The sequence below is a fragment of the Oryctolagus cuniculus genome, chromosome 8 (genome assembly GCF_051225735.1).
Source record: "Oryctolagus cuniculus isolate XC-2025 breed Fujian yellow rabbit chromosome 8, ASM5122573v1, whole genome shotgun sequence".
Classification (NCBI taxonomy): domain Eukaryota; kingdom Metazoa; phylum Chordata; class Mammalia; order Lagomorpha; family Leporidae; genus Oryctolagus; species Oryctolagus cuniculus.
In genome coordinates, this window is record NC_142874.1 from 40837740 (window position 1) to 40860661 (window position 22922).

Sequence of the window (22922 nt, forward strand, 5' to 3'; positions counted from 1 at the left end):
TAAGATGGAGGTCTGCTCTGCAGTCATAAAGCTGATGCAGATATTTGGTAGGGGGTGAATCAGATGATTTTCAAGGTCTCAAATCTGAAATTACTCATTTTAATGCAAGTTTTCCCAGAAGTTGTTAGGCTTTTCCAATGTAATAGGATTTTTGGTTTGTTTTAAATAATGGCATAATTTTCTAAAGGCATGAATAATTGATTAGGTGTTACAAGCTTATATAAAAAGCTGTTTTAATGAAAAAATCTGGATTCAGGTACTGGTGTTGCTATTTAAAGTTGTATGACTTCCAGCAACTTGCTTTACTTTTTAGAGATCTCAATTTTCAAAATGCACAGAAGAAGGGTAATATAAAGTAGGGGTTAGGAACCCCGCATTTGAGCTGACAGATCTCTGATTTGAGTATCTGCCTTAACAATTTATTAGTGCTATGACTTTGTCTGTCTTAGTCTTTGTTTTTAAAATGGAAAATAATAATACTTGTAGGGTTGTTGTAAAGGCTAAGTGATATTTTGTGTATAAAATGCCTATCGTGCATGGTGTTTAATGTATTTAATAAGTGCAGAAGTAAACAAAATTGAGTGTCTAGCATTAGGAAACTAAATACCAGAGTTGTTAAGTGATTTGTCAAAGATCTTTGGATTGAGAACTGAAATTCAGGTCTTCTCTCGGCCAGACCCATTATTTTTAGTTAAGTCATGATGTGTGTGTGTTTCATGCAGCATTCATGTCAAGTTGTCTACCTGGTGCCAGGGAAATCAAAGACTGGACCCTTCTTGTGGGACTTGAGGATGAGGTGGAGCTGGAGGTGTTGGATAGTCACAGCACTCTGAGAGGGCTTCTGTGATAGTGGTACTTACAGAGGAATGCCTCTGTAAGTGGAGTATAGCGCAGTTTTCGCGAGAATATTTCTGGGAAAGATCAAGAAAGTAGGGAGGGACTGTGAGAAAAGTCCGTGTAAAGGCTGGTCTACGAGAAAATGGCACATTTGACAATTTGCAGATAGGAAGGCATTGTTGTTGGCATATGATAAGAAGTGAATTGGAGAGAGAAGCTTTGTAGAGTCTGAATTCATATTTAAGGAACAGTGGAAGACCTCTGAAAGGTAAAGGGCTTTTCTATATTTAATACAAGTAGCACATATTTTTGCAATTCACAGAAAAGTGCGAAGTAAAGGATCCTTTGACTTCTTACTCCTACTCATTAGTAATAATTACTGTTAAATTTCCTGATTTTTGTATTCCTATATAAGCCTCTATGAATATGCATGTGTATTATCTTTTAAAAATGCACACACTATGGGTATGATAGTAAATATATTGTGTTTCAACTTGTTCTTACTTATTTCTTGAATATTTTCCCTATCAGTACACATAAATCTCTGATGTTAATAGTTGTAAAATATTCCGTTGTATAATTATGTAATAATTTTCTTTTTTAAAGATTTATTTTATTTATTTGAAAGGCAGAGTGAGTTAGAGGAAGAGATAGAGTGACCTTCCATTCACTGCTTCACTCTCCAAATGGCTGCAATGGCCAGGGCTGGGCCAGGCTGAAGCCAGGAGCTTCAGCCAGATCTCCCTCATAGGTGGAGGGGCCCAAGTACTTGGGCCACCTTCTGCTGCTTTCCCAGCCACATTAGCAGGGAGTTGGATTGGACATGGAGTAGCTGGTACTCGAACTGGCTCCCATATGGGATGCCGACATTGCAGGTGATGGCTTAACACGTTATGCCCAATGCTGGCCCCTATATAATGATTTTCTAATTAGTCCTCTGTTGATGGGTAACTAGTTACTTTCGAGATTGTTGCTCTTATATACAATAATTCAGTGAAAGTACTTGTACATCTATCTTTGTATACTTGTGCAACTATATCTAAAGGTTAAATTCTTAGTAATTAATCAGAGGATGTATATTTTAGATTTTTATAAATATTCTCAAGTTTTCATTTAAAGAGATAATCCAATTTAATGAATGTCTGACAACAGTGGATGGAGTTTTTTTTTTTTTTCCAAATTGTTGTGGTTTCCTCTAACAATTATTGAGTACCTACTGTGTGCCAGGCACTGTAGTGACTAGTAGGGGTGCTATTCAAAGCAGAAGTGGTGTCTACAGAGTTTGCACTGTAGGAAATCTCCAGGTGCTTTGTTTGGTCTGTACGATTTTGAGATTTTTTTTTACAGTTGAATTTCTAGATTATCAATATTGAGAGATTTACATAAAAATATCTAGATTTCTGACTAATCTTGAAAAATGGGAACACATGACATAACTGGGCAGGCTAGGTTTCCTTATGGTAACCATTTGCTAAAGGGGAGTAGCCAACTGCCCTTTTCAGATGGTATGTGGCATTTCTAGTTGACTACAGTTTATACCACTCATATCACTTTTAGGGTCTTATACTTGGCCCCTAACCATTTATTGCCAAACCTTGCAAAGTGTATAAGTTGGTTTTTTAGTAGATTTTAAAATTTATCATGTCCAAAATGAAATTTTGATCTTACCCTTAAAGTTGGTTCTACTCAGTTTACCCCGTCTTACTGCATAACCAAAACTTTGGTGTCACCCTTCATTTCTGTTTATCTCACAATCCATTTTCAGTATGTCAGAAAATTTTGGTAGCTATACCTTAAAAAACATATTTCAAATCAGACCACTTCCTATGCCTCCATCTCTGCTTTTCTGGTACATGCCACCATCATCTCTAACCTGGATTTTATTTGTTTTAAAAAGATTTATTTACTAATTTGAAAGGCAGACAGATAGCAGAGAGGTGGGTAGAAAGAGAGATCCACTTCCCATCCACAAGTTCACTCCACAGTAGCCGGGTTCTACCAGTATTAGGAGCTGGAAACTCTACCTTGGTCTCCCACATGGGTGGCAGGGGGACCCAGTAACTTGGGTCTTGGGCCATCTTCTGTTGCCTTTTCATGTGCACCTGCAGGAGGCTTGATCTGAATTGGAGCAGCTGAAATTTGAAACTGTACTACCAAAATGGGATGTTGGTGTTTCGAGCAGTGGCTCAACCTGCTGTGCCACAACACCAGGCCCTCATTGCGATTTTAGTAGTAGTCTTCCAGGTGGTCTCCCTGCTTGGCACTTTTTTTTTTTTCTTTTTTTAAAGATTTATTTATTTATTTGATAAGTCATAGTTAACAGTGAGATCGAGGGAGAGAGCTTCCATCTGCTGGTTCACTCCCCGAATAGCCACAGCAGCCAGGGCTGGGCCAAGCCGAAGCCAGGAGCTTCATCAAGGTCTCCCACGTGGGTGCAGGGGCCCAAGAATTTGGGTCATCTTCACTGCTTTCCTGGTTGTATAAGCAGGGAGCAGGATCGGAAGTGGAGCAGCTGGGACTCCAACCAGTGCTCATAATGGGATGCTGGCGACGTACATTGTTGCTTAACCTGTATGCCACAACACCAACTCCTCCCTGCATCTACCTTTGCACCACTACTACTAACTTCTCCACACAGCCCCAGATGATCCTTTTTATAATAATTATATTAGGCTTGTGTTTAGCATCTACAGTAACTCTTCTATAACTCAGAGTAACAGCGAAAGTCCATAAGCTGATTTAACAGGGCCTACAGGATACGACTGCTTGTTCCCTCGCTGACTGAATCTTCTACTGTTGTAGTTTCCCCTGGATTGACCCCGCTGGCTCCTTTGCTGTGCCTGGTATATGCCAGGCACACTTCTGTCTAAAGGACTTCGTCCTGCTGTTTACATTTATGTGGAAGGTTCATCCCAGATGGCTACAAGGGTAGATTGCCTAATTCTCGACTCCTTTCTCAATGGAGAGATATGCTGGCAGTCCCATTTAAAATCGCACTGTATGGTCTCCTGCCAACCTCCCACCTCCCTATGTGCCCTATTGCTATTCCTCCCCCTGCCATGTTACTCTTATCTTCTTATGTATTGGCTTATTTACTTGAGTTTAAAATACATTATTTCCTTCATTGAGTATATGCAATGCCAGAGATAAATTTTATATATTTTTTTTACTTACTCATGTCTCCCAGACAGTTGGTACTCAATAAATAACTTTTGAACAAATGAATGAATTTGAATTTGCTGTCACTGGTCTTCAGTTTGATTTTTTTTTACAGTTTTACCATATAATAGCACTGATAAATATATTTATAGTGCTAATATTCAAAGGACTATTTTTAGCACCTTAACCTTAATTCTCTCAGTCATTCTACCCTGTGAGACATAAAGTATTATTTAACACTTACTATAGACAAGCAAATGGTGGCATTTAGAGGTTAAATAGCTTGCCTAATGTCACAGCTTAGGAAAGGAAAGAAGAAAGGTTCAGATTTAAACAATCTGATGCCTGAATCTGTTCTTAAAAACAGCACTGTGCTTGCCTTTTTCTTTTTTATTTTAAGGAAAATTTGTTTTTTATCATATGTATTGCAGGTCACTTTTCCTTCTTTATAAATTTTTTTGAGTTTTACAGTATTTTTTGCCTTTAAATTATTTTTATGGAATATTTTAATATTTTTTGAGGTTTTTTGAGGGATGTATGTTTTAGAAGAGCCTTCTTGATTCTAAGATTTTAGAACTGTACTCATTTTCCTTTAGATTTTATTGGAAGTAGAAGTTTTGAGGTAAGAAGATGTATATATTGTATAGCATCATGGAGATTTTCTTTGTAGGGGACAAGATTAAAAGCAGGTACAGGCCGGCGCCATGGCTCAATAGGCTAATCCTCCCCCCTGCGGCGCCGGCACACCGAGTTCTAGTCTCAGTCTGGGTGCCGGATTTCTGTCCTGGTTGCCCCTCTTCCAGGCCAGCTCTCTGCTGTGGCCCAGGAGACCAGGCTGAAGCACCTGGCTCCTGGCTTCGGATCAGCGCAGTGCGCCGGCGGCCATTGGAGGGTGAAACAACGGCAAAAAGGCAAAAGGAAGATCTTTCTCTCTGTCTCTCTCTCACTGTCCACTCTGCCTGTCAAAAAAACAAACAAACCAACCCCCCAAAAAAACAGGTAAAACATTTACTAACCTAGACTGAGTCAAGAAAGACATGGGACACAGGCTGGGGGTGGAGGGTGGGCAGGAAAAGACTGATTTCAAGAAACATTTAGATAAAATTTGTAGGACTTTGTGGCTGACTAGCTCTGAGTCCAAGGACTCAGGATACTTCCCCAGGTTTCTGGTTTGTAACTTTGGAAGAAAAGGAGTAGGTTTGTTAGGGTGCCATCTATGGGTTGAATGGATGAATTGAGATAAGGTAATGACTGAATTTCTGATATGCTGAATTCAAGATGCCTAACAAACATTCAGCACTTAGGAAGTTTGGTAAATGAATCTTGGTGTAAGAAAGAAAACTAGGGGATGCTAGGTTTAGGGAAGTGAGGTAGATGGAGGTAGGAACTCAGGGTGCATGAGGTAGCTAAGATTGTTTCATTATTACTCAATCGTATTCAATATAATATGGCTCAGATGCCACTTTAAAGACTGAAAGTGTGTGTTTATGTATGGTATATGATGATATAGGTATTTATATCTCAGAAACATTCAAAATCTTCAAAACCAGGAAGGACTTGGAAGTGCCTTCATTTAGCTGCATCAATTTATATTTTCTGAAAATTTCTTCATGTGAAAGTCAACTTGGGAGATTCCTACTTTTCTAGAGACTTCCATATAACACAGTGGCGGGGCCGGCGCCGTGGCTCAATAGGCTAATCCTCCACCTTGCGGCGCCGGCACACCGGGTTCTAGTCCCGGTTGGGGCGCCGGATTCTGTCCCGGTTGCCCCTCTTCCAGGCCAGCTCTCTGCTGTGGCCAGGGAGTGCAGTGGAGGATGCCCCAGGTGCTTGGGCCCTGCACCCCATGGGAGACCAGGAAAAGCACCTGGATCCTGGCTCCTGCCATCGGATCAGCGCGGTGCGCCGGCTGCAGCGGCGGCCATTGGAGGGTGAACCAATGGCAAAGGAAGACCTTTCTCTCTCTGTCTCTCTCTCTCACTGTCCACTCTGCCTGTCAAAAAAAAAAAAAATAAATTTAAAAAAAAAAAAAAAAAAAAAAAACACAGTGGCGGAAGACATGTGCCAAAGCAAATTTCTTGGCAGGAGGGGATATTTGTGATCAAGCAGTTCTGTCTGTGCCACTTCCTGGCTCTGTGATGTTGGGTGGCATAGTTTCTCTTCATAAAATTAAGTTTCTTTAGGTCACTAAAATGGGAATAATATTTTTAAGCAAGATTGATACTGTATTCCAGTAGTTATAGAGCTTAGACATAATAGGTAAAATTGTCCTGCCATTTATAATAGACCTGTAAAGCAAGTGAACTTCTTATGATCATTATTCTTCAAGGTGTCAGTTTTCTTTTAAAGTCCATTACTCTTAAAAATTTAAATAACTGGATTTAGAGCTCCAGTTAGTTACTTGCAGATGTTTAATGATTCTAAAAGTCACAATGTATGCCTAAAAACTGGTGTATGTGACTAAAAATTCCATATGAAGGCCCAAAAAGTGAATCTTACAGATCTTTATTATCCGTTAAGTGATTTATGATTCATAAAATCTCTTTGAGATAGACTTTGTTACTATGCGCAAATCATAGATGAGGAGTTGGAGGTACAGGTTAGCTATGTAATTTGCTCATATATACAAAGTTGGTAGGTAAAAGGAAAGGATTTAAATCCAGGCAGTTGGCTCCAGAGCCACCATGTTGTACTCAGAACTCAGGCAGGTACTGCAGTGCCATTTCACTTGCCTGGAGCAGTGATTCTTTCTGCTGCCACTCCCACAGAGAACCCACTGCAGAGACGCTGATACTCTTCCCTGGGCGTGTGTCTATCATCCCACCTTTGAGAGTATCAAGATGTTTCTGAAAAGGACATGCTGCCCGTGGCCAGTGTAGCTGCAGAAAAAAATGAGTGTGTGTTGGTGTCTGGTATTTATCAAAACTGGCCTTTATTTAATCCTTATGGAATGTCAACAAGTCTTTTACACACACACTTTTCATTTAATCTTGACAGCATCCTGTGATAAAATTCTATTGGTACACCCATTTTCAAATGAAGAGGCTACTCTGTAAAGAAATTGATTATGTCAATTGGTTGCCTAGCCAGGAAGTCTAAAATTGAAGTATTGTGGCTCAAATTATCATACCTTTAAAAATAGTGGCTACAGTGACTTGGTTTTTTATTTACAATAAGAAGACTATTGAAAGGCAAATAGCTTCCCTAGTATTTTCTCTATACTGTGAATTTTAATTTTTATATTCATTCATGATAATACTAAATGAGAGAGAGGAAGCGATGAATCACTGCATTGCTCTTTAGAAGAAAAAACCCTGAAAGATACGGTAATTAAGGTCATTTAAAAAATTAAACTATAGTTTTTAAAAAGGTTAATTAATTTATTTATTTATTTGAAAAGCAGAGAGAGATGAAGGTGGAGATCTTTCATTTATTGGTTCATTTCCCAAAAGACCACAACAGCCAGGTCTGAGCCAGGCTGAAGTCAGAAGGCAGGAATTCTGTCCTGGTCTGCCACATTAGTGGCAGAGGTCCAAACATCTTTTGCCTTCCTAGGCACGTTAGCAGGGAGCTGAACTGGAAACACGGACAAGACTTGCAGCTAGCACTCAGATACGGGATGCCGGCATCACAAGTGGCATTTTAACCCTCCTGTACCATACATAACACTGGCCTGTAAACTACGTATTTATACTTGCATACAGTGGTCACAGGAGATCTCTGCTCCTCACCCTGAGTTCCTGCTAATCTACTGATGGAAGTTTCTTAAGTTACTGCTAGTTGGAAATGACAGTAGCTCCTGTTTTCTGCTAGGATGAAGATGTTCCTTGCTCTCTTTGGTAACTTCTTTCAGTAGATGGAAACAGACTGATTTGAATTTCTGTCTAATTGTTCCAAGCATCTGCTTGATATCTGATAACTGGTGAAACTGTTGAGGATTGCTTAGGTTATGAGTGGTACTACCAATAGACGAAATGTATCTGACAGGTCACAGGAAAATCCAGTTTGTCTGTATGGAAAATGATTGAATCCTTGGGTCCAGAGATTGGCAGTGATCTTGTATTCATTGATGGTGGTGTGTGTGTGTGTGTGTGTGTATTACATATATATATATATTCTCTCTGCTTTCTTTTGTCTTCTCTTTGATTTACTTCTGTTTTCCCATTCTTTGTTCTTTTTTCTTTTTCACTTTTGCCTTCCTTTATTGTAGCCCAGGTCTTCTAAAGCTCCTGCTTAATTGATCAGTGACACTAGGAGTCCAATTTGTGCTTTGGGGAAAAATTTTGGGGAGGACATGAAGGGTAATCAAACATGGCAACCACAACTGTTCTTGATTTCTTGCAACTCAAGAGAAATGCTTCATAGACTCCTAGTGCTCCAGATTGTAACTTTCAAACACTGTTAACCTTGTTGTAGGAACTACAACCATGAATGAAGAAAATATAGATGGAACAAATGGATGTAGTAAAGTTCGAACTGGTACTCAGAATGAAGCAGCATTACTTGCCTTGATGGAAAAGACTGGTTACAACATGGTTCAAGAAAATGGGCAAAGGAAATTTGGTGGTCCTCCTCCAGGTGTGAATTTGTTTGTGCTCTTTTAAATTCAGTCTTTAATGCAGTGATGTAGATTGGTTGCATCTCCCCAAAAGTATCCCAAACAGTAGTTTTTCTCTTTTATCTGCTTTAAGATCTCAGCAATTATTTTTACTGTTTTGAAGGGCATGAGGTAGATTGTAAATATTATACATGTCTTACCCTTAAATTTTTTCAACTCTGCTCTTTTTTTTTTTTTAAAGATTTTATTTATTTGACAGGAAGAGTTACAGAGAGAGAGAGAGAGAGAAAGGTCTTCCTTCCATTGGTTCACTCCCCAAATGGCTGCTATGGCTGGCGCTGTGCCAATCTGAAGCCAGGAGCCAGGTGCTTCCTCCTGGTCTCCCATGCGGGTGCAGGGCCCAAGCACTTGGGCCATCCTCCACTGCCCTCCTGGACCACAGCAGAGAGCTGGCCTGGAAGAGGAGCAACCGGGACTAGAACCCGGCGCCCATATGGGATGCCGGCACCTCAGGCGGAGGATTAACCTAGTGCGCCATGGCGCCGGCCCCTCAACCCTGCTCTTTTTTTTTAAAACAATATTTACTTATTTGAGAAGCAGAGTTGGGGGGGGGGAGAGAGAGAGAGAGAGATCAGTCTTCTATTTACTGGTTCAATCCTCAAATGTTTGCAGTGGTGGGGCTGGCCAGGCTGGGCTAGGCTGAAGCTAGGAGCCAAGAACTCCATCTGAGTCTTTCACGTGGATAGCAGGGGTCCAAGTGCTTGGACACACATTAATGGGGAGCCTGATCAGAAGTGGAGCAGCCGGGATCTGAACCAGTGCTCATACAAGATGCTGGTGTCATAGGTGGTGCTTAACCTGTTGCACTCAGTACTGCCTCCCCCAGCTTCACATTTTTGTTTTTAAAGATTTTATTTATTCATTTGAGAGGTAGAAGTTACAGACAATGGGTGGCAGAGAGAGAGAAAAAAGTCTTTTCTTCTGTTGATTCACTCCCCAGTGGCCCTAACGGCCAAAGCTGTGCCTGTCCAAAGCCAGGAGCCAGGTACTTCTTCTTGGTCTCCCACGTGGGTGCAGGAGCCCAAGGACTTGGCCATCTTCTACTGCTTTCCCAGGCCACAGCAGAGAGCTGGATTGGAAGTGGAGCAGCTGGAACTAGAACCAGTGCCCATATGGGATGCTAGCACCACAGAAAATTAACCTACTGCACCACAGTGCCGGCCCCAGCTTCACTTTTGATTTAAGAAGCAGTTGAGAAAGAAATTGGGTTGGGTTGGGAAAGAAATCAAAATTGGGGTAGTGGGGGGAAAAGGATAATCTAGATATTAAAAAGAAGGTCATTTGGGGAGGAATTTGAAAGAATGGTGAATCAAAGAGTAGTGTTTATACTAATAAGCCAGATCCAAACAGTAAGCATATACATATGGTATTTTACCTTTTTGCCAATAGCCAGTAAAATTCCTTTGCTCAAAACCCTCCAATTACCTTTATAATTATTAAAATACAGCTCTTGGTTCTAGTTACCTTGATGGCTATATCACTTTCATCCTCAAATACATCCTTCTGCCGTATACTCATACTCCATGTTGATCTAACTTACACAGCCTTTGCTTTTTGTTTTCTGAATGCATTTGTTCTAATAACCCTCAATATTCATTCCCTCATAATTCAGGTCTCTGCTTCAGCCTTTTTTTTTTTTTTTTAATTTATTTGACAGGTAGAGTTATAGACAGAGAGAGAGAAAGGTCTTCCTTCTATTGGTTCACTCCCCAAATGGCCACTATGGCCAGCGCTGTTGCTGATCTGAAGCCAGGAGCCAGGTGCTTCCTCCTGGTCTCCCATGCAGGTGCAGGAGCCCAAGCACTTGGGCCATCCTCCACTGCCTTCCTGGACCACAGCAGAGAGCTGGCCTGGAAGAGAAGCAACCGGGACTAGAACCCGGCGCCCATATGGGATACCGGCGCCTCAGGTGGAGGATTAACGAAGTGAGCCAAAGGGCCGGCCTCCTTTGCTTGAGCTTGAGATCAAAGCTTTACCTGTTTAAGATAATACCCCTGTATAGTTTGATTTTTCTTCTTAGTGCTTAGCACTCACATCTTTTCTCCCTTCTCTATTGATTATAAGCTTCATGAAAGAAAGCTTTATTTTGTTCACTGTTATGTCCCCAACACATAGAAAACTGCATGGCATTTAGGAAACTCACAGAAAATTTGTTGAATGAATAAATGATTGAATAGTGAATATAAAAATCTTATGATTATGCATGTTATTTTTGTCTTTCAGGTTGGGAAGGTCCACCTCCACCTAGGGGCTGTGAAGTTTTTGTGGGAAAAATACCTCGTGATATGTATGAAGATGAGTTAGTTCCTGTATTTGAAAGAGCTGGAAAGATATATGAATTTCGACTTATGATGGAATTTAGTGGTGAAAATCGAGGTTATGCTTTTGTGATGTACACTACAAAAGAAGAAGCCCAGTTAGCCATTAGAATTCTTAATAATTATGAAATTAGACCAGGGAAGTTTATTGGTGTATGTGTAAGTTTGGATAATTGCAGATTATTTATTGGAGCTATTCCCAAGGAAAAGAAGAAAGAAGAAATTTTGGATGAAATGAAGAAAGTTACAGAAGGAGTTGTAGATGTCATTGTATATCCAAGTGCAACTGATAAGACCAAAAATCGTGGTTTTGCATTTGTTGAATATGAATCTCACAGAGCTGCTGCCATGGCTAGGAGAAAACTAATTCCAGGTAAACTTACTGTTTTAAAAAGTATTTTTCCAAGGAAAAATGACACTTTATAATCAGTATTATCATGGTATATTCCTAAAGAAGCACGGTTTAAGGAAGTAAATCACATAATTCTAAAACAACAAATTGTTTCTATAAAATGAATTATATTTATGATCATTTACTTAATGCATATACTTTAACTTGGCCATTAATTTAATAAAAATCCAAAGCGCAAAACTTAATTCTTCTAACAAGAATCTGTTGACTTTTAAAGTCCACCACAAATTCTGATTAGATTTGCTTATTAATAAGAACTTTCTTCTTTGTACTTAATATTTTTACTTTTCATTCCCTGTTTGACTTCTTTTCAAATTACTGTATTCTTTTTCACAGGAACATTCCAGCTGTGGGGCCACACCATTCAGGTGGACTGGGCTGATCCAGAGAAAGAGGTTGATGAGGAAACCATGCAGAGAGTTAAAGTTCTCTATGTAAGAAATTTAATGATCTCAACTACAGAGGAAACAATTAAAGCAGAATTCAATAAATTCAAGCCTGGTGCTGTTGAGCGAGTAAAGAAACTTAGAGATTATGCTTTTGTTCACTTTTTCAACCGAGAAGATGCAGTGGCTGCTATGTCTGTTATGAATGGCAAATGCATTGATGGAGCAAGCATTGAGGTAACACTGGCAAAACCAGTAAATAAGGAAAACACTTGGAGACAACATCTTAATGGTCAGATTAGCCCCAATTCTGAAAACCTGATTGTGTTTGCTAACAAAGAAGAAAGCCACCCTAAAACTCTAGGCAAGCCACCGACTCTTCCTACTCGTCTTAATGGTCAGCATAGCCCAAGCCCACCTGAAATTGAAAGATGCACTTACCCTTTCTTTCCTGGAACAAAGCTTACTCCAATTAGTATGTATTCTTTAAAATCCAATCATTTTAATTCTGCAGTAATGCATTTGGATTATTACTGCAACAAAAATAATTGGGCACCACCGGAATATTATTTGTATTCAACAACAAGTCAGGATGGAAAAGTACTCTTGGTTTATAAAATAGTTATTCCTGCTATTGCAAATGGATCCCAGAGTTACTTCATGCCAGACAAACTGTGTACTACATTAGAAGATGCAAAGGAACTGGCAGCCCAGTTTACACTGCTTCATTTGGGTAAGTTCAAAAATACTTTAAATATTCTTGTAAAATATTAAATTAAGAACTATTAGAGATTATTTATGCATTCATTTATTTTTAATCCAATGTTAATGGTAAGTATCAATTTTTTATTTCAATTTTATGAATTCATGTTAAACTTTTTTGAAACTTGCCTGTTACATAGTCTTATACATTTAGCTTTTTTAAGCATAACTTACCTAAGGTTAATTTGGTTTTGATTTACTATAGAATACATGATTCTATTTTATTGTTTCTATAGTGACTTTGATTGAAAATAAAATTTTCTGTGTAAATCACTGGTTTTGTTACTTAAACCAGTTAACTGTGTCTCTGCATCTTTGGTGAAGTCTACACAATGTTTTTTTTTTTTTAAAGCAGAAATAGGGAGTTGATGAAATCAAAGACATTTCAGGTGGGTCATGTGTAGACATAGCCTTATGCTCACTAATCTGGAAATTTATCATTATTACTCTTGAAAGACAAAAAGCATCATTAGGAGACGTTTGTGATCTTTCTCTAATTTCATCTTTTTAAAAAAGTTTTTTTCTGAAACATTTGAATAATTAAGAAAGGCTTTGGGCTATCAAAATATATTAACTAAATACTAGACATTTTATTTTTTTCTCTCTTTTAAAAAGATAAGTTTGTTTATTTGAAAGGCAGAAAGCACATGTGAGAGAGCATGAGTGGCTCCCAGTTGCTGATTCACTCCCAGATGCCTACATTGGCTCAACTGGGGCCAAAGCTAGGAGCCAGGAACCCAACCAGCTGCTCTAGGAGACTAGGACATCCTGAAGAGCACCTTAGCTGATAGGGCAAATGCCTGCCCCGATATTAGACATTTTAAAGGAAAATAAAGTACATCACTCTGGTATTTTCTTCCTCTTTTTTATGAGTATGTTAGCCTTTCCCTTCCCTCTGTCACTTTCTTTCTCTCTCTGCCCCACTCCTGTAATTTGAGAGAACAAGAGAGAGTGATCATGTTTCATCTGCTGCTGCTTTTACCAAACAGCCTGGGTTTACTGAGGTTGAAGCCAGGTGTCCCATGTGTGTGACAGGAACTCAACCACTTGAGCTGTCACCACTGCCTTTCCAGGGGTCTGCATTAGCAGGAGGCAGACATTGAACCCAGATACTCTGACATGAGATGCAGGTGTCTTAACTAGCATTTCAACTGCTAGGCCAAATACTTACCCTAGCTTGTGTTCCAAATGAATTTATTAGAAGAGCAGTGGTTTCTTAAGACTTGACAACAAAGGGGAAATTGTCTTATACTAATAAATATATTGTTTCTCGATATTAATTGTCAAACTTCTAACATGCAATTTATCTTTTCTATGGTTGTAGAACCATGGTACTGTAAAATCTATTTAAAATTGGTATTCTCACCTTTGTTTAAGAGATGGCAATCAAAAAAGAAAGATGTTATCAAAAGGGAGGATAATCTGTATGCATTGTATAGACTTCCTATCTATCATAGCTACTCATATGTTAACGTGAATATTCTTAGGAGATTGTAATTTGGAGACCTCATCAAAATTTTAGGAATGAAGGTAGGGCCCTTTCAAAGAAACTTTTCACTGTGTTCTTCAATTATTTATTGGTGGTATTTGGGAATTTAATCATCTAAATGAAGAAATTATAAGGTTTGTTTTCTGTCAGTGAACAAAATAGAAGCTCCATTTTTCTTCTACTAAGACCATCTAAGTTAAAATTTAAACTAGGGGGATAGGAAGTAATTTAAATTAGAGTTCTCAGAGAAAAATAGATTAGAATATTCTTTTGGAATGGATTAAGTATTAGTTGCTGAGCAAAGTTTTCCCCAGATACTTGTGTCTGATCTACTGTGGTAATACTGAAACATTTTTTTATTTCTATACCTACTCATTTCCTTATAAATGTAACTTAAACTTCTTTTTTTCCTCCAATAAAACCTTTTATTTAAGGAGTACAAATTTCATAAGTACAACTTGAGGAAGTTAGTGATTCTTCCCTCTATACCTGCCTTCCCACCCTGACTCCCACCCCATCTCCTCCTCCCTCTCCCATTTCCCATTCCATTCTCCCTTAAGATTCATTTTCAGTTAACTTTATGCATAGAAAGCCAGCTCTATAACTAAAGATTTCATCAATTTGCACACAAACACACAAAACTGAGAACAAGTTTTACAGTTATTTCTTATAATACAATTCATTGAACAGAGGTCCTGCATGGGAAGTAAGTGCACAGTGACTCCTTTTGTTAATTTAACAATTAACACTTTTGGGGCCAGTACTGTGGCATAGCGGGTAAAGCCGATGCCTGCAGTTCTGGCATCCTATGTGGGCGTTGGTTCAAGTACCTGCTGCTCCACTTCCGATCCAGCTCTGTGCTATGGCCCAGGAAAGCAGTAGAAGATGATCCAAGTCCTTGGGCCCCTGCACCCACGTGGGAGACCCAGAGGAAGCTCCTGGCTCCTGGCTTCAGATTGGTGCAGTGGACAGTTGGGGAGTAAACCAGTGGATGAAAGACCCCCCTCCCCCCCGCCGCCTCTCCTTCTCTCTGTGTAACTCTGACTTTCAAATAAATAAATAAATCTTTAAAAAAAAACCAATTAACAGTCTTACGTATGACGTCAGTGATCACACAAGGCTCTTGATAAGGCTGTGGAGGACTTTTGAATCCACAATCTCTGTCAGTATTTAGACAGTGCTGTAAGTGAAGTGGAAGTTCGTTCCTCCATCAGAAAAGTACATCCTTTGATAGCCCCTTCTTTCCACTGGGGTTCTTAGAGAGATTCTTCATGTAGGACATTTTTTGCCACAGTGTCTTGGCTTTCCATGCCTGAAATGCTCTCATGGGCTTTTCAGCCAGACTAGAATGTCTTAGGGCTGATTCTGAGGTCAGAGTGCTATTTAAAGCAATTGTCATTCTATGAGTCTGCTGTGTGGACTTCTTCCCATGTTGGAACATTCTCTTCTTTTTAATTCTCTCTATTATTGTCAGACACTTGATCCTATTTATATACTTTAATACTTAATTCTATCTATATGATCACTTTAACACTTGATATGATACCTTAAATACTTAAGATGGCATTTTTACCATCTAGCTTAATGGGATTTGGGGTCTCATGGCAAGTTTTTAATCTGTACCCTTAGAAGTAAGTCCATAGGAATGTATGCAGAACTATACAGCTTTACAGTTACGAACCTCCTATTCTCTCTCTTATTCCCACTCTTATTTTTTACAGAGATCAACTTCAGTTGACTTCGTACACATATGATTAACTCTTTGTTAAGTAAAGAGTTCAACAAATAGTATTAAGGGAAAAAAAAAAACTGTTCCTTGACAGTTGAGACAAGGACTATTCAAGTCATTGCTTCTCAAAGTGTCAATTTTACTTTTACAGATTTTCTTTTAGGTGCTCTATTAGTTATCACAGATCAGGGAGACCATATGGTATTTCTCCATTTGGGATTGGCCTATTTTACTAAGTATGATGTTTTTCCAGATTCATCCATTTTTGTTGCAAATGACCAGATTTCATTTTTTTTTTAACTGCTATGCAGTATTCCATAGTGTACACGTCCCATAGTTTCTTTATCCAATCTATGGTTGACATTTAGGTTGATTCCATGTCTCAGCTATTGTGCATTGAGCTGCAATAAACATGTGGGTGATATAACTCTATTATTTGTTGATTTTACTTCCCTTGGGTAAATTCCCAGAAGTGGGATGGCTGGGTCATGTGATAGGTCTATATTCAGATTTTTGAGGTATCTCCATACTGTCTTCCATAGTGGTTTTACCAGTTTACATTCCCGTTAACAGTGGATTAGGGTACATTTTGCTTCACATCCTCACCAGCATTTGTTGTTTGTTGATTTCTGTATGAAAGCCATTCTGACTGGGGTGAGGTGAAATCTCATTGTGATTTTGATTTACAGTTCCATGATGGCTAGTGATTCTGAGCATTTTTTCATGTGTCTGTTGGCCATTTGGATTTCCTCTTTTGAAAAATGTCTAAGTCTTCTGTTCATTTCATAACTGGGTTATTTGTTTTGTTGTTGTGGAGTTTCTTGGTCTCTCTATATATTTTGGTTATTAATCCTTTAACAGTTGCATAGTTGGCAAATAATTTCTCCCATTCTGTTGGTTGCCTCTTCATTTTCATGAGTGTTTCTTTACAATACAGAAGCTTCTCAATTTGATGTAATCCCAGTTATTAATTTCTTTCTTTTTTTAACTTTTATTTAATGAATATAAATTTCCAAAGTACAGAATCTTGATTACAATGACTTCCCCCCCATAACGTCCCTCCAACCCACAACCCTCCCCTTATCCACTCCCTCTCCCCTTCCATTCACATCAAGATTCATTTTCGATTCTCTTTATATACAGAAGATCAGTTTAGCATACGTTAAGTAAAGATTTCAACAGTTTGCTCCCACACAGAAACATAAAGTGAAAAATACTGTTTGAGTACTAGTTATAGCATTAAATCTCAATGTACAGCACACTAAGGACAAAGATCCTACATGAGGAGTAAGTGCACAGTGACTCCTGTTGTTGACTTAACAAATTGACACTCTTGTTTATGGCATCAGTAATCACCCTAGGCTCTTGTCATGAGCTGCCAAGGCTATGGAAGCCCCCTGAGTTCACTGACTCTGATCATATTTAGACAAGGCCATGGTCAAAGTGGAAGTTCTCTCCTCCCTTCAGAGAAAGGTACCTCCTTCTTTGATGACCCATTCTTTCCACTGGGATCTCACTCGTGGAGATCTTTCATTTAGGTTTTTTTTTCCCCCAGAGTGTCTTGGTTTTCCATGCCTGAAATACTCTCATGGGCATTTCAGCCAGATCCGCATGCCTTAAGGGCTGATTATGAGGCCAGAGTGCTGTTAGGACATTTGCCATTCTATGGGTCTGCTGTGTATCTCACTTCCCATGTTGGATCATTCTCTCCCTTTTTGATTCTATCAGCTAGTATTTGCAGACACTATTCTTGTTTATGTGATCCCTTTGGTTCTTAGTCCTATCATTATGATCAATTGTGAACAGAAATTGATCACTGGGACTAGTGAGATGGCATTGGTACATGCCACCTTGATGGGATTGAATTCGAATCCCCTGGTATGTTTCTAACTCTACTGTTTGAGGTAAGTCAGCTTGAGCATGTCCCGAATTGCACATCTCTTCCCTCTCTTATTCCCACTCTTATATTTAACAGCAATCACTTTTCAGTTAAGTTTCAGCACTTAAGAAGAATTGTGTATTGATTACAGTATTCAACCAAAAGTATTAAGTAGAACAAACAAAAAAATACTAAGAGGGATAACATATTAAGCTGGTCATCAACAGTCAGGGTGAGGGCTGATCAAGTCACCGTTTCTCATAGTGTTCATTTCACTTTAACAGGTTTCCTTTTTGGTGCTTAGTTGTCACCTATCAAGGAGAACAAGTGGTATTTGTCCCTTTGGGATTGGCTTATTTCACTCAGCATAATGTTTTCCAAATTCCTAACAGGGATCACTTTTCAGTTAAAATTTAAACACCTAAGAATAATTGTGTGTTAATTACAGAGTTCAACCAAAGGTACTAGAACAAAAAAAAAAAATACTAAAATGGATAAAGTATTACATTGTACATCAACCATCAGGACAAGAGCTGATCAAGTCACTGTTTCTCACAGTGTCCATTTCACTTCAACAAGTTTCCACCAAAGGGGAAACCAGTTGTTAATTTCATCTTTGATTGCCTGTGCCTCTAGGGTCTTTTCCAAGAACTCTCTGCCTGTGCCAGTGTTTTGCGGGATTTCTCCAATGTTCTCTATTTTCTGGTATCAGGTCATAGATTTAGGCCGTTCATCCATTCTGAGTGGATTTTTGGTCTTGCTTTATACTTCTGCATGTGGACATCCAGTTTTCCCAGCACCATTTGTAGAAGGGACTGTCCTTGCTCCAGGAATTGTTTTTAGCTCCTTGGTCAAATATAAGTTGGTTGTAGATACTTGGAGTGATTTTTGACATTTCTATTCTGTTCCATTGGTCTTTCCATCTCTTTTTGTACCAGTACCAGGCTGCTTGCTTATAACTGCATTGCAGTATGCCTTGAAATCTGGTACTGTGATACCTCCAGCTTTGTTTTTGTTGTGTAAGATTGTTTTAGCTTTTGGAGGGCTCCTGTGTTTCCATATGAATTTCAGCATCATTTTTTCTAGATCTGAGAAGAATGTCTTTGCTATTTTGATTGGTATTGCATTGAATCTAAATTGCTTTTGGAAGAATGGACATTTTGATATTTACTCCTCTAATCCATGAACATGGAAGGTTTTCCATTTCTTTGTATCTTCTATTTCTTTCTTTAATGTTTTGTAATTCTCATCATAGAGGTCCTTTGACTGAGGTCCTTTTCACTATCAGTTTTCTTACTTTTGATTCCCAGGGGATCTGCCCAGCTTATAAACAATAGGGATCCTTTCCATCCCAGACTCCAGCCCCTATGGTTAGGTGGAAAGACCCCTTAACAGGAGAATGGAAGGGAGCACACCCTCTGCTAACCAAGGGTCGAGGATATGCTTGTGTCTTTCCAGAGAATGCAAGACAGCCCATTTGGGTACCAGCCAGAAACAAACCAGCCTGCAGCTGACAGCCAGCCAGAACCAACTGAACAAGACTGAGAGTCCTCCTTGTTAGCGGTGCACCTTCCCTATCATCCTACCCTGAGAAACTGCCCTTAGCCACATCCGTAACTGTTTTATACCCCTTGAGTGGCTCTGGTCAGCCTCTCAAATGGCCCACAGCCTTTGTGTGGTCATGCCATTCCTGATTACCATTGTTCCTTCTTCCTACCCCTATCTGAGCAAGCACTCCTGTGGTCTCTGGTTTTGAGCGCTGGTTAGTCAATGACGGGTAAGATCCCCTGGGGGACAACCTAAGACAGGCACAGCTGCATACGGAGACCACATGGAAATGGGGTCAACAATGGTATGGCCAAGAATCATGCCCCCCGTTGCTCAAAAATAAATGAAAAGGGGGAAACATGGAATGAGAAGGCCGTGCCAAGATGGCCGGTGGCAACAGAAACTGCCTGGCAGCAGGCTGTGATTGGATGGTTTTGGAAACCACGTGACAGTGGAGCCTGCCTAGCAACAGGCTGTGATTGGATGGCTTCAGAAACTGCTTGGCAACAAGGTGTGATTGGTTAGGGCATAGACCACCCCTTGACTGGATTGGCTGCCTTGGCTATATAAGCTGCTATAGCAAATGAAATAAATGAGTCTGCAGGCTGCTCGCCTTTGGCCCGCTTTCATCTGACTCCCAAGGTCTGTGTGGTGACTCCGCACCTCTTGCCCCCACCGCTCTTCCTCTCAGAAACAAATCCACAACAACAATCCTGGACATCCTTGGTAGATACCTGTTAGGTCCATTTGGCCTACAGTGTCAATTAGTTCTTCTGTTTCCTTGCTGATTTTCTGTCTGGTTGATCTGTCCATTGCTGAAAGTGGGATATAGAAGTCCTTCATTACTATTGTATTTGAGTCTATTCTCCCTTTAGGTCCCTTAACATTCCTTCTAAATAGCCAGGTGCCCTGTCATTAGGTGCATATACATTTCTAATAGTTACATCTTCCTGTTGAATTGATCCCTTAATCATAACATAGTGCCCTTCTTTTTCTCTTGTAACAGTTTTGTTTTCGAAGTTTCTGTTGTTTCTGTGTGCAGCACATTGCTAAGCAGCTTTTGCAAGGCTGGGCAGGTGGTGACAAATTATTTCAATTTGTTTGTCATGGAAGGTCTATTTCACCTTCATTCATAAATGAGAGCTTTGCAGGGTATATTATTTCTGGGTTCACAGTTCTTTTAAGACTTGGAATGTATCTTGCCTTTCTCTCCTAGCCTGTAGGATTTCTGATGAGAAGTCCACTGTGTGTTTAATTTTGAGATCTTCTGAAAGTAATCTGGCATTTCTCTCATGCACATTTTAGAATCTTTAAGTTTTAATGTGGCGAGTTTGACTACAGTGTGTCATGGTGAAGATTTTTTTTGGTCCTGTCTTTTAGGAGTTCTATGTGCTGCTTGTACTTGGATGTTCCTTTCCCAAATTGGGGAAATTTTCTGTTATTAATTCACTTAAAAGTTCTTCCAATTCTTTCTCTCTTTCCATGATTTCAGGAACTCCTAGATCCTGTATGTTGGGTCTTTCTATAATATCTTATAGGTTCCCAACAGTGTTTTTTAGTTTTCTAATTTCTTCTTCTTGTGTTTGGTCTGACTGTATAATTTCCTGTGCTTTGTCTTCTAAGTCAGATATTCTTTCCTCTGCTTCACCAATTCTGTTGTTAAGGCTTTCCATTGCATTGTTTATTTGTTCTGTTGAAGTCATCATTTCCAAGATTTCCTTTTGATTTCTCTTTTAAGATCCCAATATCGTGGGAGAAATTTTCTTTCATGTCATGTACGGATTTCATTAGTTTGTGCATTTACTTTTGATTACTTCTCAGTGTTCCTATGACCAATTTTTTGAAATTCCATTTCTGGTGTTTCATCAATCTCATCATCATGTTGTTTTCCTTATTCTTGTTTCTTGAATGGTGTGTTTATTATTCAGAATTTGTGGAGATCCTCATTGTTGTTTTTGTTTTTTGTTTTTTTTTTGTTTGTTTGTTTGTTTTTGTTTTTTTTTTTGTTTTGTTTTGTTTTTTGCTGTGGTGGTTTTTATCTTTATACTACACCTTTGCAGATTAGTAGAGTGTCTGCTTTCAGGGAATACCTAGAGGTGTCTGGTGGGTGTGGCCAGGGAGTTCTGTTCAGTTCTCCAGGGTGAAGGGTGTGGGCTGAGGTGACACATACCTGGGTTTGGCATGGTAAATGTCCTGTTTTTTTGTTTTTTGTTTTTGTTTTTTTAAATCATTGAGGAGGTTTGTTCTTGTCTGTTGGTGTAGACTCAGCCGAGCTCCTCGCCTCAAAGGAGCCTAGTGCCTGGGTGCTAGCCCCAGTGAGTATATTATTCATTCTCACTTCCACAAGGACCACACAAAGGATCTGTGCGGTCCCCAGTGTAAGCTCAGATTCCCCAGCAATGTCCCTCTCCTGGTAACCTGGGAATCCTGATCATGTGGAGCTTCCCACAGGGGCTGCCCAATGTCCCAGCCACATCCTGAGTCCTCCCATGCAGCCTCAGTGTTTCCTCAGTCCTGGCACACAGGCCTCCCACAGTCACAAGCACCCAGCCTCCTGTCCTCCCCACCAGACTCAGGAGTCTCCACTTGAGGCTGATTGCTGGCGTGACACAAGCTGGCACAGCTGTTACGTATGTCCAAAATGGTGCTTGCTCTCTATTAGCTTGTTACAGGATGCTGTTGCAGGGTGATCAGAGAGAGAAACATGCCCCCTCCTCCCCCGCATTTAGTCTTAAACCACACGTATTCAAACTTTTATTATTAAAAAAAGCAGCTCTAATGCAAGGTTGATAAAATCTGAAAGTAATGTTCTTAGGGACAGCAGTGGAGTGTTCTGGATGGCCTGCTGAATGTTCCAAACATGTTCATATTGTAAGGATTGAACACTCATAAACATAAGGTTGTTACAGGTTCTTAGAGTTCTTCAAATCAAGTTCTGCATGTTTAAAATCATCCTCTAGTTCCTTAAAGGATTTGAGAAACCTAATTTCATATATAGTGTATTTAACTATTTTTAAAATACTTTCTTTGGGTGTAATAATTAAATATTTTTGCCTTGATACCCTTATTTTCAATTTGATGCTGTTTTGATCTGCAGTTACATTTTTATTTCAGATATCGTTAAGACTGTCTTTTTAATATCCATATAGTTTTGGTCTTACTGTCCCATTTTCCAAGCAAAAAGAGAAAAAACATTAGAGTTTCCTTTAAATGAGTGTGATTTATTTATTTATTTATTTATTTTGAATGAGAGACACTTACATGAGTACTGAATTCAGAGAATTTATTTCTGGTGCTATTTAGTACTCTTAGCAGAATCCCAAAATTTCTTGGTGTATAACCCCAAAATCAGAATTTTCTTTTTTGGTCCATTTGGTCCTTGTAAAGTTATTTCTTTTGTAAGCAAATTACTGTGATAGATGAAAAGCTGAAAGGTGGTGGGGGTCAATGCCAAAATTGAACCCTATTTTTAAATTATTTTTATTTGAAATTTAAAAACTATTTCCATCTTCATAATCTTAAGAGAATAGTCTCCCTTATCTCATTGGAGACTGATCACTCAGGATAAAAATTCATATATTTACCTGGTTATCTTTAGAAACTTGTGAATAAGCAGTGTAATCTGGATAGGATACTTAGACTGGGGGGTTACATTGGTGTTACACAGAATGATATATGGAGACATCTTGGGTCATTCGGTATTACTCTTTTAAATAAGCATTTTCTATTTTATAATTTTATATCTGTTTAGTAATGGAGCAGACTATCAACATGAATAACCCTAC

The 22922-nt window shown here is 39.2% G+C and overlaps 1 protein-coding gene across 7 annotated transcripts in view; it reads left to right on the forward strand.

Moving 5' to 3' along the window:
- The window catches only part of RBM46 (RNA binding motif protein 46), a 54677-nt gene that overhangs the window by 7306 nt on the left and 24449 nt on the right, over nt 1-22922 (forward strand). For all 7 annotated transcript variants that reach the window (XM_051819961.3, XM_051819962.3, XM_008267308.5 and 4 more), the window contains exons 2-4: nt 8413-8574; nt 10838-11305; nt 11681-12463. In XM_051819961.3, the coding sequence (XP_051675921.1) occupies nt 8424-8574; nt 10838-11305; nt 11681-12463 (1402 nt within the window). In that variant the 5' untranslated portion in view covers nt 8413-8423. The remainder of the gene's footprint in view (nt 1-8412; nt 8575-10837; nt 11306-11680; nt 12464-22922) is intronic.